General features: G+C 39.2%; 1 protein-coding gene across 9 annotated transcripts in view; it reads left to right on the forward strand.

The window, feature by feature from the left end:
• BRCA1 (BRCA1 DNA repair associated) overlaps positions 1-11,067 on the forward strand; it is a 107,293-nt gene that overhangs the window by 66,585 nt on the left and 29,641 nt on the right. For all 9 annotated transcript variants that reach the window (XM_069067580.1, XM_069067576.1, XM_069067575.1 and 6 more), the window contains 4 exons: positions 645-722; positions 1,848-1,888; positions 3,398-3,481; positions 7,642-7,696. In XM_069067580.1, the coding sequence (XP_068923681.1) occupies positions 645-722; positions 1,848-1,888; positions 3,398-3,481; positions 7,642-7,696 (258 nt within the window). The remainder of the gene's footprint in view (positions 1-644; positions 723-1,847; positions 1,889-3,397; positions 3,482-7,641; positions 7,697-11,067) is intronic.

Here is an 11,067-nt window from a genome sequence, read left to right on the forward strand (position 1 = left end):
TTGTGTCTTAAGGTTTAATTAAATGCATTTCTCCTAAGTGTTTTTGCCACAGCTTTCTGAGTTCTTCAAAGAGGCCTTTGAAATACTGGGAAATATACAGAAATTATTCTTGAGTTGTTGCTTTCTGAAGTCTTGATGTAAGAAAAAGAAAGAACCATGAAATCCTTGGCCTCCAACTGGCATATTTTCCAAGTACTCCTTGCAGGAATATAAAAGGGTTACGGATCTCCAGGTCAAAGTCCTAAGAGTAGGCACATATTACTTGGATTATCATTTCAGCATTATAGTTTCACACATATTATGTCTTCTTCCTTCTAGATATAACCATCCTCTAAAACAGATTTAGACTCTCCAGATACAGCGACAGTATCAGCCTAGGCCATGCTTTGAATATTTTTTTTGAAGACACCTAAATAATTTTGGAATACAGAAAGTACATATAGGATCTAACTCATAGAGATCCATATTTTTCCCTTTACTCCTGTAATAGTCCAGACTCATCTAGTTTCTGCCTTCCTTCCTCAGAGTAGGTAGAATCACCAGCCCTTCTCTTGTGGGTTAGGACCTCTTGAGTTCACTATAGCCAGACTTTCAGACTTATTTACCAACTTCTACTGATTTCTTATATGGTTTTTGCTTTGTAGATGCTGAGTTTGTGTGTGAGCGGACCCTAAAATACTTCTTGGGCATCGCAGGAGGGAAATGGGTAGTGAGTTTTCTGTGTAAGTACAATTTAACACACACCCCTCTACCCTTCATGCTTTGACTTTTTTTTTTTTTAACCTTAATGTCTTAACACCTGAGATTTTTACAGTTCTGAGTCTGAATACCCAAAAGGCCTTTAATGATTATACTAAATTGGTTTTATCTTTAAGGTATATTGCTTTGTTCAGATAAGCAGGCAATGTTGGGGAAATGGGTTTCTTTTCATAACTAATAAGATCTAATCTGTTCTACTAGCAATTTTAGTCTATGAAGGAGGTTTTCTTTAGATACTGGGCTAAAATTGATGTGCATGAGGCAATTCCTAACATTTGAATTAAGTAGCAACCGTGCCTGAGGAAAGAATCTTGGTGTACATCTTACAAATCTCTGGCTTTTTAGGGTTATACACTATTCTTTCCACTAGTATTCTGCAAATGTTTTGCGGGGGAGTGGGGGGGAGTTAAACAGTATTTTTCCCCAGTTACATGTAAAGACAACTTTTAATGTTCTTTTTTTTTTTTTGTTTTGAGTTCCAAATTTTCTCTCTCCCTTCATGTCCCCCCCTCCCTGAAATGGTGAGCAATTTGATATGAGTTATACATGTTTGGTCGTGCAAAACATATTACTGTATTAGTCATGTTGTGAAAGAAGACACAGACTTAGAAGAGGGGAGGGGTCATTTATTTATTTGTTGCCTGGGGGGGGCAATTGGGGTTAAGTGACTTGCCCAAGGTCATAGAGCTAGTAAGTATTAATTGTCAGAGGTCGAATTTGAACTCAGGTCCTCCTGACCCGAGGGCCAGTGCTGTATTCACTGCACCACCTGGCTGCCCCAGAAAAATTTTTAAAATACAGAAAGTGAAAAATAGTCTGCTTTGATCTGCATTCAGAGTCCATCAGTTCTTTTTCTGGAGGTGGGTAGCATTTTTCATCTTGAGTCCTTTGGAATTGTCTCACATCATTGTATTGCTGAGAATAGCCAAGCCATTTATAGTTGATCATCATACAATATTGTTGTTACTATGTGCTATTTTCCTGCTTCTGCTCACTTCAGATTTCCTCAAATACTTGACCAAATCAGTGTCAGAAACAATGTTTTTTTCTGTTGCACATGACCTTTCTTTTTATGATCTTCTCTTCAGGGGTGGTGCAGTCTTTTAAAGAAGGCAAGGTGCTGCCTGAGGTAGGTCTTGATGTCCCAAACTAACCAAAGACAGGCCTCATGCCAAGAAGTTTGAATGACTTACTGGTGAAAGGTGATGACAATGGTGACAACATACTGGACAAGTAGAAAGCTGGAGTTGAGACATAAAAGAATTGACTAAGCATTTATTAAGCACCTACTGAGTGCTAGTCACTGGGGAATACAAAGATGAAAATTACTATTTCCTGCCCTCAGGGAGCTTATATTTTAACAGCAAAAAATCTTTCATCATTCTCCAGGACTTCAAAATGAATAGCTCTTTAACTGGGAGAGGGAGGTGAGTGGAAGGCACTACAGAACCAGAGGGGCAAGATAGTTGCAGAGAAACGGGCTCAACATGGCAGTGCACAGAGACACTTCCTGTGTAATAGTAGTAGCAGCTCTTCAGTGCTGTGGTTAAAGCAAGATCTGTCTTTTTAAGAAGCCAATGGAATTTATTTAGAAATAAAATTACCTCAGCACAATATTTGCTATTGATGATTTAAGAACAATGACCAGTAAATAGCACAACCTGTAGGAGGAAGAGTAATTTCAGAACAGAACCATGGAAGCACATTTGCCATTAGTCTTGTTTTGATGTTTCAGCTGACTGCTAAAAACGTCATACAGTACACTCTGCACATCCAGGTGGCTCCATGACTGAGCATGAAAGTGACTAAAGAATTTTCATATGCTTTTGTTTTAATAATCTAGGAATGGCCACTCTCTAGACCTGGAAGATGACCTTAGAGGCCATCTAGTCCAACCCCTACATATTTCAAATGAGAAAAGTTAGGCAAGGGAGACTCAGGAACTTGCCCAGGTTCACACAGGTAGTAAGCATTGGAGGGAGGATTTGAACCCAAGTCTTCTGACTCCAGATCTAGTGCCCTTTTCAATGTCACATGGGCTCCTTTTTCAGAAGAATAAATGCAAAAGCTATCTGGCCTCTCTTCTGTCTCCCAGTACTAGTTAATACTTTTTGGTTTGAATATAACCAAGGACCCTTGACCTCTCCCTCTTCACTCTTTCACTCCCTTCTCTAGCCCAAATTTCCCTTCGCCTTACTACAAGAAGCCCATTTTATCTTCCAGATTTCATTAACCACAGAAATTTCTCAATTGGAATATGGAAAACACTTTTCTCTTTAGAATGGCAATATACAATTTGATTTAAAAGATGAGAGAATATTTCTGTTATCATTACACAGCAAAGTATTATCAGTTTAATCTAAATGCTAAGCAATATTTCGAGAACAGATAGATGTTGGAAATTTAAATACATTATGTCCTAGTAAGGAGGGAAGCCAGTTATGGTTTTTGCCAAGAGATTTGCCTCAGTGAACTGACTGCAGCAACCAAGATGCCAGTAGTTTCATCTGTCCTGCCAAATTTATTGACCTTTTTTATACAAACAGCAGCCCAGAAAAGCTTAACTCCCTAAAAGTGACATAACTTCCTGCAGATGGCCAAAGAACCATCTCTTTCTTTGTCCTTTTCTTTTTTACAGTGTGACTTTGAAGTCAGAGGAGATGTCATAAATGGAAGAAACCACCGAGGCCCAGAGAGAGCAAGAGAATCTCAGGGGATGAAGGTAAGGCCACTGGAAAAGAGCCCTCCCCAGAGAGGTGACATGACCTCACCTCAGGTAGGAGGAAGCCCAGATAGTAAGACTCCTCTGGGGATGTTCTTACCTAGAAGGTGCTTCTTTGTCTTGGTGATGGTATTGCTCCTGTGCTGCAGACCTCAGGCACCTGCCCTTTTGGGGTTGCCAAAGGCTTATGTTCCTGGCTCATGCTTTTCAACCATGATGTCTCTTTTAAGTTCTGTCTCTTTAAGGGGCTCACAGCCTAACACTTGAGAATGGACCCCCTCCTCAACTTCTCTGGCCACAGGCAATGGCAGTGACAGAGAGGGCACTGTGCAGAGAAGTGATCTAGGAGATAAGGTCTGGTCAGGCCCTAAAGCATTAAATCCAAGGGTCAGTCTAGCCTCAGAAATAACCATTCTACCAACTCAACTCTGGCAGTTTATTCCTTTAGACTTTTATCTTCCAACACTGAAAAGAAGCTGATGTCATTTGCTTCCTACCATGCCACCTCCCCAGAGAGTTGAAGCACAAGTTGGCTAATTGTTTTATTTTGTGTTACCACATTGTGTGTAAGGTGGAATTCACCCCCGATCCCTCCCCCACTTTAATTTGTTCTGGTTGCTGCCTGGTTGGGTTTTTTTCATGTTCAGGGACCTTTGAATGGCAGTGATGAAAAGTGGCTGGTCAGAGTGATGAAACTGTGAAGATGGTAAATGTCACAGTGGTTTCTCCCTGGCAGAGAGAAATGTATTTGTCGAGGAGCTCAAACTGCAAATCTCTCATCTTCTCATTAGAAGCCCTTGTCAGTGCATGTCAACCAAGCATAAAATTTGAAAATATCCAATCATTAAAAACTTTTCACATAGCATTTGGCTCAGGCAAAGCACCTAACTAAAACTTGAGCATTTTGAGCGACTTGAGTCCATGACATCAGCAGCTGGTGGCATTAGGGGCAGTGGTGTTTTGAGCACATATTTCATTCACACAGGTAGCAGTAACTATAAATGAGATCCATCACTTATAATGAGAGTAGAGTTGTTCCTTTTCCTTCAATAAGCTTTAAAGTTACATTTAAGTAATACCCTGAAATGCAACTCATTTTTACCTCTGGTTGGGTTTTCATCTCTTTCCAGCTTTAAGGGAAAGGGAGGAAGGAGTGGAGGTTTAGACCATTTTCATAATTATCCCTTTTGAGCAGGTAGAGGGTACATTATATAATGATATGAGTAGCATGACACCCTCTTCACCTTAGAGACTTTCTGTTTGCAAAAAAAAGAATAAGATTGGGGTGGCTAGGAGGCACAGTGAATAAAGCACTGGCCCTGGATTCAGGAGGACCTGAGTTCAAATCCAGCCTCAGACACTTAACACTTACTAGCCGTGTGACCTTGGGCATGTCACTTAACACCAGTTGTCCTGCCTTTCCCCCTCCAAAAAGCAAAAAAAAAAAAGAATAAGATTGTCATTTTTAAATACTACTCCTGCCCTTCACATGTTTTCAATACCTTCAAACTTTCAAAAATCATTTATTTCAACATTCAAAAACATTGTCAAGCATATACTAAGCTTCCAAAAATGAATATTGTCAAAAGAAACTTTACTTTTTAATAATAATTAGGGGAAATTATAGAAGATGACTTACCAGACTCTTCCCTTTGGAGACTGGTAGTGTTTTCTGCAGCTGTCTATGAAGGAACTTTGGGCTCAAAGTTATCTGTGCTTTGGGTTCAGTAGAAAGGCAAAGGAGTGATTATTTTCAAAAGTAGGAAAAGGAAGGAGTCTACCAAAAACCCCTACTAACCTATACTGGGAAGATACAAAACAAGAGAAAGAAAATTATAGAAAATTGTATTTATAATATAAAATATTACAATATTTGTAAGGAATATTGATGCAAAAATATTGAATAAAATATTAACCAAGAGACTAAAACAACATGTTAAAAGGAAAAAGAACTCTGATCAGGTCAGATTTTTGCCAGGCATTCTAGGTTAATTCAATATCAAGAAAACTATAAATATAGTAGATCATGATAATAGCAAAAATAAAAATCACATGGTTAGTCAATAGCTATAGAAAAAAATTTATGCCAAAATAGAACATCTCTTGATATTAAAAATGTTAAAGAAGCATAGAAATAGACCATTCCTTAATAGGTTAAATGGCATCTATCTAAACTCAAGAACTAGCATTATCTTTAATAAACACTAGAGGCCTTTTCAGTAAGATCAGGGATAAAGCAAAGATGTCCTTTAATGCCACTATTATTTAATATCAGTAGGAATAAAAATTCCATTCAAAATAACTATAAAATGTAAAAATATTTGGAAGTCTAGCTACCAAGATACACACAGGAATAATATGAAGGCAGTCAAAACACACTCCTTACAGAAATAAAGAGGGACCTAAATATTGGCAAGTCATTAACTGCTTGTGTTTAACGACTTTACTAATGTAATACAAATGGTAATGCTACCTATGTTAATTTACAGATTCAATGTCATATCTATCAAATTACCAAAGGGTTACTGTAGGGAAGTAAAAAAAAAAAATTCATCTAGAGAAGAACAAAAGTTCAAGAAGCTCAAAGGAAATAAAGAACAAAGATTAAAAAGGAAGGAAGCCTAGTACTGCCAGATATTAGACTGTACCACAAAGCAGTAATCATCAAAGCTATTTGGTACTAATTAAATATAGAAAAATGAACCACTGGACCACATTAGATACATAAGGACTAAGAATTGAATTAAACTGGAAAGCATGATGTTCAATAAACCAAAGGATCCCAACTATTCAAAGAAACTTCTGGGAAAGCTGTAAAGCAATCTGGTAGGAATTATGTTTAGACCTCTTTCTCACCTCATATACTGTCATAAGTTCCAAATGCATAAAGTGACCTAGATATTAAAGGTTGTATCCTAAGTGAATTAGAAGAGCAAGCAAAGAGACGGCTTACACAGATATGGTTTAGAGAAAAGTCTCTGGCCTAACAAGAGATAGAGAATATCACAGTAGATAAAATGAATGATTGTAATTACATAAAGTCCAGAATATTTTACATGAACAAAATTGTTGTTAGAATTAGCAAAGAAAGAGTTTACTTCCAAGAAAAATTACAGCAAATTTCCCTGCTGATGGTCTGCTACCTAAGATGTATAGAGAACTGATCCAAATTGATACAAAGGGTCAAGTGCCATTCCCCAGGAGATAAATGGTCAGCCCATCAATCAACAAGCATTGATGAAATGATGATCATGTGCTAGGCACTGTACAAAGTACTGGGGATACACAGAAAGGCAAAATCAACCCCTGCTCCCAAGGAACTCGGATCTAAAGGGGAAGACAAACATGAAAATAACTAGATTCCTACAATTATTTTACTTTGTATCAAATTACACACAGCTGCACAAGGTGCTGGTGATACAAAGATAAAAATTACATAATCCCCACCTGAAAGGAGCTTATATTCTTTTTTTTTTTTAAAGCAATTGGGGTTAAGTAACTTGCTCAAGGCTACACGGCCAGTTATTTCTGGGTGTGGTGCTGAGTATCTGAGCCCGGATTTGATCCAGGTCATCCCGACACTGGAGCTGGTGCTCTTACTCGCTGAGCCACCTGGCCGCCCCTAGCTTATATTCTATTGGAGAACACCACATGTACCCAGATAAATATACCTGAACTTTATAACAATACCCAACTTCAGGGAGCGGGCCATCTAATGTAGAGTGATATAGAGGTTACAAAACGTTTTAACATACCTCATTTTTTATCTTTGTAACAACTCTATGAGGTAGACAATGCAGGCAATGGTCTCCATTTTACAGGGGAAGAAATAGAAAAATTAAATGACTTGTTCATGGTCACAAGGCTAGTAAATGGCAGAGCTGGGTCAGGAACCAAGGTCTTTTGACTCTTGGTCAAGCCTTTGCACTGTATGAAACTGCCCTTGGGTAACTATAGACACAGGAAGAAAATACACAGAGCAAAAAGACTTTCTGACCTGTGACAGTATTCTGGTTATTGGATTGATGTTTATTGTTTCTAAGAAATAACAGTGAAAGCCATCAAATTTAAAGGAAAAGTGTTTCCCAAGAGCTTCATTCATTCATTCAGTGAGTAAAGAATTCTTTACTCCTTAATAATTTTCATTTGTCTTTCTCCAGATCTTCAAGGGCCTGGAAATCTGTTGCTATGGACCATTTACAGACATGCCAACAGGTAAGAAAATGAGGGTCTGTATAATAACATTCTCATAACAGCTGTTCCTTTGCACCAGCCAAACCTAAAGCAAGAAGAATATTGTAGGATCAGTTAGCTTTTGTGTATGTCTGACTTCCCAAAGACCACAGATTGAAGAGACTTTCCAGGTGTGGATTTGAAAATGAAGATTTTTCTGTACTCAGACGTGGAGTAGAAAAGTGAAAAGTCATATATTTTTTTAAATTATTGCTTTAAGAAAAAGGGAAATTAATCAAGGGAGAAGAAGATGACTTAGATGTTTATGATAATTGAGAATCAGACTACTAAGTTCTCCCAAACCATCCTCTGCCCACACATTCCTCCTGATACATTAACAGGGAAGAACACATGGCTGCAGCTTGAGCCTATGGGGCAAGGGCCCTGCATGGGCTCAGAGCAGCAATATTGGAGGGAAAGTTTTTTATGAACATTTTTTTTTTTTTAAGCAATCAGGGTTAAGTAACGTGCTCAAGTTACACAGCCAGTTATTTCTGGGTGTGGTGCTGAGTATCTGAGCCCGGGATTCAATCTCCAGGTCATCCCAACACTGGAGCTGGTGCTCTTTACTCGCTGAGCCACCTGGCCTCCCCTATGAACATTTTCTAATTTAAATTTCACCAAGATCATTATGTGCATATCAGATGTAATGATTCAAGTGATTCCTCTTCAGAGGAGATGCTCCCATTTTATCACACACACACACACACACCCCTCCCCTGGTCAGATTGCTTCTGCCTCTTATAGAGCTGAAGTCTTCTTCCTCAATTTAGGGGGTGATGCCTAGGGAGGCTTAAGTATCTATTCAGTGATGCACTGAACCAGCAACCAGGGAGGCCAACAGAGGTTTCCTAAATATTTTTCATTTGTCTTTAGTTTCCTTTGTTATTGGCTATTGATTGGGCTTTATGAAATTTCCAGGCATATTGTCCCTGAGGAATTTGAAAGGAATTTGTTCTTTTAGAATTCTTGTAGAAAGAAAACTTGCCTGAAGCAGCTTCACTATCTTCCTTTAGAAAGGTTTTGTTGGAAGTACTATTGGCCTAGTCTTCGGTTATCCCATTCAGAGAGACTTAGAAAACCTCCAACCCTCATTCCTGTTCCTTACATTTCTTATTAATCTGAAAAACATAGGCTGGTGATAAGGGAAATCTTTTTTTTGTTTGTTTTTTTGGAGGTCAATTGGGGTTAAGTGACTTGCCCAAAGTCACATGGCTAGTAAGTGTGTTAAGTGACTGAGACCAGATTTGAACTCAGGTCCTCCTAACTCCAGGGCCGGTGCTCTATTCACTGCGCCACCTAGCCTCCCCAAGAAGGGAAATCTTATAAAATTTCATGGAAGAATATGTGCAGACATAGAAAAAGTTAGCTCTATTGTTTGATGGTTCTTCATTCTCCTTGGAAAAGTCATGCAATGAATCACCTCTTCAAATGAAACATCAGAAACATCTTATGACTGCCACTCTCCCATAAACATGTAGATTCTGATTCCTTTTAGCTTGGTGAGGCTCTATCCAGGGTGGCGTTTATTTTTTGACTGAATGAATTATCCTCCTGTCTCTTGACATTTGCAGTAATTACCACTGAGTGTGGTGCTCTCTACTGCCATGATTATCAATTACTGACTCAGCCTGAGGAGGAAAGGTTGACTTTTTTTTTCTTCTCAATAGTTTCTTAGCCAGTGATTTAGCAAATTATTAGAAATTATCTTGGATTTTTTTTTTCTTTTTTAAGTATCTCATTCATGAGAGATTGTAAAGTCTGGTATCTTAGTTCTTGAGTCTCTACATTCATCACATATTCCACCTTTTAAAATTTGGCCTTGCCAGCTTCATAAGTAGAATTTCCAGGTTTGATTAGAGGTTTGATTAGTTTGTTAACTCACTTTTTTCTTCCAAAGAAATTAATGCTTTTAGTAAACAGTCTCCAATTCTGTGAGTGATCATCCCTCTAACTGAGAGATTGCCCTGGGTCACATAGCCCCTCAGAGATGGAGCAGCCACAGATTCCACATGACCTGTCCGCTCTTCAGTCCAGAAAGAGGACGTGGGAAATCTCTTATTGAAATACTCTTATTCATTCATTCAACAAACACCTGTTAAGCATGTTAGAGATCACTAGACTAGGAAAAATCACTAGACTGGAAAAAATATAAGGTAAAAAAGAAAAGCCACAAGGTTTGGATAAACCCTCTTTCTTGCAACTTATAGACTAGCAGAGGGGCAAGACACAAACACAGAACTGTAATACGTGTGTGTCATTGCATTATAAATGCCCTAGAGAGTTGCAAAACATGCTATGTGAGATACAGACAGGAAAGTTATTCTGAGAGGAGAGATCAGGGAAGGCTTCCTAGTAGAAATGGCATTTAATAGGGCTGTAAAGGATGGGTAGGAATTCAGGAGGCATCATGGAGAAGGGAGAGCATTCCAGGCACAAGGCACAGTATAGTCAAAAGAAACAGAGAGGCAAGTTATGTGTTGTGTTCAGGGAACAGAGAGTAAACTAGTTTGGCTGGAGCTTAGTGCAGGGAGGTTTGTCATAAAAGAATAGAAAAGGAAGTGGGCCATCTCCAGATGGTGAAGAGCTTTCATTGCCACCAAAAAAAGTTTGAACCTTCCTCTGAAGACTCTATGGAGCCATACTCTTCAGATGAACAGGCAACTGACGTGACCAGATCTGTGCCTAATAAAGATCATGTGAAGAATGGAATGGATTGGAGGGGAGAAAGAGCAGAAGACTGGGTGGGGGATGTTGGTGCAATAAAGGCAGGCAGAGAGGTGGTGATAGATGTTGCAGAGGTAGGATTGGCAGGGCCTTGGTGACTGTCTGGATGTGAGAGAATCAAAGCTACACGTGTGCATAGCCAGTTTGGATGATGATAGCACAGAAAGAATCCAGCCCAGAGAACAAGCAGGATTACACAGAGAGGCATGTTTTAGATGTATAGGATTTGAGGTGCTAGTGGAACATCTTAACGGCAACATTCTGGAGATAGACAGATAGCCAGAGATAGCAGTAGTGGTGATAACTTAGCATTCTAAGAGTCACAGAGCCCTTTCCCTGTAACATCCAGAGCAAGTCAAGCACAGAACAGACTCGGAGGCTTAGACATCAATGTGCAAGTGGTGGTGGAAACCTTGGGAAAGAATGATGGTGCCACGGTAGATGATAGAGAAGAGAGAGGGCCCTGTAATAAGAAGTTGCCATGTCACACTGGGGCATAGAGATCCACAGGAAAAGTCGAAAGGTGTATGGAAGAGAGAAGATTGGAGGAGGGGATTTCCTCTGCAACTGCTATTGGGAGGGGGGGGGGTAGGTAGGGGAAAAATGGGGAGAAAATTTGTAACTCA

This window comes from Petaurus breviceps, unplaced genomic scaffold (genome assembly GCF_028583685.1).
Source record: "Petaurus breviceps papuanus isolate PSGF00001 unplaced genomic scaffold, PetGlider_PUasm1.0 90750, whole genome shotgun sequence".
Taxonomy (NCBI): Eukaryota; Metazoa; Chordata; class Mammalia; order Diprotodontia; family Petauridae; genus Petaurus; species Petaurus breviceps.